This window comes from Schistocerca cancellata, chromosome 5 (assembly GCF_023864275.1).
Source record: "Schistocerca cancellata isolate TAMUIC-IGC-003103 chromosome 5, iqSchCanc2.1, whole genome shotgun sequence".
NCBI lineage: Eukaryota > Metazoa > Arthropoda > Insecta > Orthoptera > Acrididae > Schistocerca > Schistocerca cancellata.
This window is the reverse complement of record NC_064630.1, coordinates 277,216,486-277,222,485: the sequence shown is the minus strand read 5'-3', so window position 1 is coordinate 277,222,485 and position 6,000 is coordinate 277,216,486. Positions and strand designations below refer to the sequence as shown.

At 41.5% G+C, this 6,000-nt stretch overlaps 1 protein-coding gene across 1 annotated transcript in view; it reads left to right on the top strand.

Moving 5' to 3' along the window:
- Positions 1-654: 654 nt before the first annotated feature.
- Positions 655-6,000, top strand: part of LOC126188495 (sodium channel protein Nach-like) — a 122,701-nt gene continuing 117,355 nt past the window's right edge. The window contains exons 1-2 of the mRNA XM_049930099.1: positions 655-671; positions 2,592-2,766. Of these exons, the coding sequence (XP_049786056.1) occupies positions 655-671; positions 2,592-2,766 (192 nt within the window). The remainder of the gene's footprint in view (positions 672-2,591; positions 2,767-6,000) is intronic.

The following is a 6,000-nucleotide window of genomic DNA, read 5'->3' as shown; positions in this document are numbered from 1 at the left end:
TTTAGTTCCAGAATACTAAGACATTCTCCTGCAGTTTTGTAGTATCCTCGGGAAGAGTATAATAAAAGTCCTGAAATTGGCAATAGAGTGGATCACGCTTCCAGTAACATTGTAGAGACAGCTGCTCCACCAGAAATTCGCGTCAAGCGTGAATGGTATTCTGTTATTGTGTTTTGGGTATGGTGGTGTAATTCTAAGAGTAATGAAGCCTCCATCTTCAAGCCAATTCCTTTATTATATGGCAGTTTGCTTGTTTTCAGACCAGTTGATAATGCTAGGCACAAAATCTATCACTCACTAAAAATATATAGAATTGTCAGACTTAGGCGAATAATTTTTTCCCATCACCATCCTAATGAATCTACGTTTTCATTGAGGTTCTGTCCAGAGAGATAACGGAGAAAATGGTTCTATTATTCGGACATAGCTGTCGATTATAAGCTTATGAAGCACTTCCTTCGGGAAAGTCTGATTGACACTTGCGCTCAAACAAAGGATCACTAATTTACACGAAACTTTGTACACCTTTACTAGCCCATTAAGACAACATATTATGCAGGTAATAAGGAGTACTACTCAGGTGATTTCGAGAAAATCGCAAGAGAAGTTTAGCGCGTCAGTGACGTAGCGGCGCGTTCCGACCCTGCTCACGAGATGGCGGCCTTCCTGTGGTTAGCGTTCAAGCTCCGTGATGGTGGAGCACTGGATGGAGTCCCACTCATTTCTCTTTAAGTTACAATATAAACGCTAGTCATATATTGCCTACATATTGCATTTGAAAGGTTATACGACGAAAGAGACGTGTATTTGAATTAACTGTTAATGAATTTACAATGTTATTTCGCTGTTAACTAATTTTTATTGTTGCAACAAGTACTATGCCACTTTTGTTTTTAAAGATAAGTTAAAAGCTGAATTAAGCGCCTTCAAACGTGTTGGTATTTGATTGTTAATGAACGAGAAGTTCCTTTTCCCGAAGGTGTATTAAAATACATTCAACTGTGTATCGCAAATTTTCGGCAGAGATATTTACGAAAATGTTGCGCTACGCATGGTTTGCATCCAAATTGTCGGTAGAAATGGAAAGAAAATTTTCAAAATATCATTGATCTTTGTTTTTCCTTATAACCTCTGAAGATTCCCATAGCGTGCGGGAAAGTGACATCCATTGCATGTAGAAGGTGCCGTTTTAATTTATGTTTTCCTTGTCTATAAGGAAAATACCATCCTGCAACCTGTAATGCTGACAGCACATACGACGATTAATCGTATATTGCCCTCATATTCTGCGATATTGTAGCTCACTGTATTACTGAATAAAGTTATCTACATCTTTATTTATAGATACGATTCTATACTTCCTACCTTTGTTTTTCAGAAGTACAGTGTAATGTTCCTTCGGACAGGCACGCAGGCACTGCGGTGACCACAGTTGTTATGAAGCACATAAAAATGTATTCGGAATTGTGAATCTGGAGAATCATCAGGTGAAAATGTGTATCGGATTTTGCTTTGTACTTCTGAACATCACAGGTACTGCAGTATCATATCTATCCGCCGACACCGGGCAAGCGACTTTCAATTAAAATATCCCCCCTGTACGGGAATATACTTAATATATGTACGAGTGTACGTTGTAGACAGATGACTGACGTCATGTGGAAGTTTGGGTCTAGCCGTGAAGCGTGCTCGGGTAGCCTAATGGTAAAACGGTAAGCGCGAAATCTACGTTCGAATCCCGACACAGCATATATTTTCATCGTCGTCATTGCATGGTACACCTGATGGCTGTCCATATTAGCAACCGTGAACACATTTCACGTATTTATTTCCGATGCTTGCCTCCTCCTTGAAACCTATGTCTGGCGATCGAAGCGTTCCGGTGCAAAGCAGTTCTCGGTACTTTATCCGACTACAGGTCCAAAAGGTTTCGGAAATCACGATAGGCATATATTTTCAGCATTTAGTCATTTACTTGTAGATCGCTAGAAATATAATATTTGTAGTGATAACAAAGATTAGCAAACCACCAAATACCACTGGAAATTCAATAAACGCTCAAGCAAACACGTGTTCTTCATCATATTACCTTTAAAAGTAATATGTATGAAATAATATGACTAGTATTGAAAAATATGAATTTAAAAGAAAGGAAAACGAGAGCAGGACTCGATCCAGCGATCAACCACTTACGGAACTTCAACTCCAACGTCATTACCAGTGCCGTGTTCTGCCCAGGATCGTAACGCGGCGGTGTATCACTGACGCTTAAAAGTTCTCTTGCCAGTTTTTCGAAATCGTCGAAGTAGTACGCCTTGCTATGTACACATTATCTTGTCCTAATGGACCAGAACTGAAAGTGTACGAAGCTTCAAATAAATTCGTGATCCGAACGCCTTGGCCTCCCCTTGCGAGTAACTTTCTAGAGCTCTAGCATCCTCCGAAAGCTGACCTTAAGCGACACACGCCGGACGTCAATCACTCTCAACGCATGTTTTCCCTGCTGGAGAAACCTGGCCAGATATTACCTTGATTAAAACCAGTGTTAAAGGTACTGCATCTTTCTCTAAAACTTTTCGCCTATCTCGCAGGTACCTGAACTTGTCAGAAGTAGACGATGTGACGCGCCAGAAGCTGTACCACGTGATGGCGGCGCTGGCGCTGGTGGAGTTCCCCTACTACTACATGGTACCCATCTCCATGGAGAAGGCCGGCGACATCGTGGACAAGCTCAATGACATAAACATCACGCGCTTCATGATGCAGGTTTGTGCACTTCAAAATTCATAGTTTTTCGAGAAGAAGTTTCAAAGCACTTCTTTCACGAAACGGCTACGCAACAATACGGTAAAAACAAAGGCTGAAATTTGTGCTTCCTTTAGAAGATTTCAAAACCACACGGCCGAACAGAACTGCAACCAGAGATGACTGAGTCGCTCACTCACTGTGTCATCATCGACCAACTCAACCGCTGAGGATAGAAACTTGATATTTACAGAGGGTTTTGATTTTATACCGTAGGCGTCGGCTAAGAAAGGGTTTTTCGAAATTCCACCCCTAAATCGGTGAAATAGAGGATAAAAGGTTTTGTTGAAAACATGTCACTATTAAGGCAATTTTGAAATTAGTCCTACAAAAATCGATATCTGGTTTCTCGGTCAGAAATAAATAAATATTGTTTCAGCATTTTTTGAAATTTAACCCATATGGAGGTAAAATAGTGGGTGAAAGTTTTAAAAAAATAAATTATTATTGAAGAACTATTAAGTATTTGTGAAGCTAGATCTATGAAAACTGGTATTCGACTTCTCTGTTGGAAACAACAATCCTGCCTCGGGCATGGATGTGTGTGATGTCCTTAGGTTAGTTAGGTTTAATTAGTTCTAAGTTCTAGGGGACTGATGACCTCAGACGTTATGTCCCATAGTGCTCACAGCCATTTGAACCATTTTTTTCTTAAATATTGATGCACGCTTGAGAGTAACATGTGCCAATTTCTACGCAACTATGTCGTCAGAGGAAGAACTTGCAGCTATCTTGGTGCAAGTACAACTGAATTCAAAAATTTTTTTCGTTTTTTTAAAAATCTATTTCAAATGAAAATAGCATTAAAATTTTTAAACGATTGCATTTAACGTCACTAGTAGCAAAAACTGTGTACTTTTGTCAGAGCAGAATGACAGAATATAAATAAGTACAGCGCTTCACAAAAGTATTCGACCACCCCCATTGTTCTTGACATGTGAAGTTCTCTTCGAACATTGGAGGTCCACGAGAAGTAATTTGCCAGTCCATTCTGTAGTGTGAATATTGGCTGACAATGTACCACAAGCAGGTCGCTGTATAATATAATTAAGACACCACAACATGCAGTTACTTTATTATTCGCGCACATGTCGTATAGGCAGCGGTGGTGCTACCTGTAGACCGAGCAGGCTCATTGAATGCTGCGTTTTCGTGTTGTTAATACGCTTGGTGCACAGTACGACGGGGCGGAAAGGAAACAATACATCATTTGAAAAGAGACAACTTGTTATATTCCATCACGTTCAAATGGTTCAAATGGCTCTGAGCACTATGGGACTTAACATCTTAGGTCATCAGTCCCCTAGAACGTAGAACTACTTAAACCTAACTAACCTAAGGACATCACACACATCCATGCCCGAGGCAGGATTCGAACCTGCGACCGTAGCGGTCACGCGGTTCCAGACTGAAGCGCCTAGAACCGCACGGCCACACCGGCCGGCTGTTCTGTTATTAATTACATAGTCCTATACCATTTTGTGCCGAGACTACTCCTGTAATATGTGACGTTTGTATATAATGAAGTAAAAATAAATCATAACACTGGTGGCCGAATACTTCAGTGAGCCACTGTACATACTGTCAACATCAAACTTGATTGCTGTTTCACTCCATATCTTCCTTCCAATCAACCTATTTTTATGCTGTGAATGACTAGATTGCCGAATTTCTTGCGTTTCTTGTGCCGCTGTGACAATTTCTTCAGAGTCTGTGGCTTTGCTGCTCGATGCACGCTCGAGAAACAAAAGCTGGTTCGAGTTGCGCGCGCACGCTCCTGTGAACGCTGCTGCTGCCACCTGCACGCACCTCCCGAAACGCTTGCCGTCAGGACACTTCCGCATCGTCAATTAAGTAGGTGTTTCACGATGCAGGATAAACCGCGTTCAACGCTGCCCGCCTCTCTTAACTCAGGCCACGGCTTTAATGTCAGCAATTCATATCAGTGTAGATCGTTATTTCAATGACTTCCTTGCCCTTGTCTTGTAGCACAACGAGGAACAGGATAGTCACCGTTAGAGCGTTAATGTCACTTGAAAACGACTGCCTGGAAGTACACATTTGTCAGCAGCTGTATACACATAGGAATGATCAGCCAGCATCAGGTCAGCAAGTCCTTAGCAGCAGTTGGACCCAGTGGTGAAGACAGCGGCGGAGAAGTCCACAGTGAGATGGCCATGTCGCACCGATGGTGCCTCACGTCATATCTGGATCACAGGATCTGTCTGTCGCGTATGAGTTAAGCGCCAAAAGTGTAGAGGGCGTAGGTTCTGAATTGACATCGTCTCCATACGTTCTTACACGTCCTCTAAATCAGAGTAGCGGCCAAGACATCAAAATTGTACCAGTGCAGTAAATCGTCTTCGGTTTTCACCGTTTTCTTCCAGAAACTCTGAATTTTGGTGCAACTTGTATCATCACTCCCCTACTCATCGTGACTTCCACAACAGGTATTATCCAGGTTTCACCGCTCCAGATCGCTGATTGATCTATGACATTTACCATATGTCTTATTTCCAGCTCCGCTGTAGCAGAAAACACGTTGCAATTCATGAGAACATTATAGTACTATTATTCTATGTTTTTCCGTCTTTAACCACGGAACCGCCACGGCTGTGAACATTTCTCAAAATTAAAAAGTTACTAACATCCACGATAAGTATAATTATGGTTTATACATACAATGCCGGCCGCTGTGGCCGAGCGGTTCTAGGCGCTTCAGTCCAGAACCGCGCTGCTGCTGCGATCGCAGGTTCGAATCCTGCCTCGGCCATGGATGTGTGTGATGTCGTTAGGTTAGTTATATTTAAGTAGTTCTAAGTCTAAGGGACTGATGACCTCAGATGTTATGTCCCATAGTGCTTAGAGCTATATACATACACTAAAGGACTGTTTTAGCTTTTTAACCATATATGCAAACACCAGTTGGCATTTGGTTACAAGTAGAAAAAGCCTGTAATAGATGTTAATATATTTTTCTTTATTATTGACAAAAGTTTTCAGCCCCATTGGAATCATGATATCAACTTTCAGTGAATCGTGTAAAATGCTATAAATTTCTGTACTCTTCAGCAACGTTAAGCACGGTTCTTATTATAAGAACATAACGTTCTTTAGTTTGTCCCATTCATGGACTCGTAATGATTTGTTGCAAGTTCTGGAACCTTCATATCCCATTCGCGCCATCCACGATGA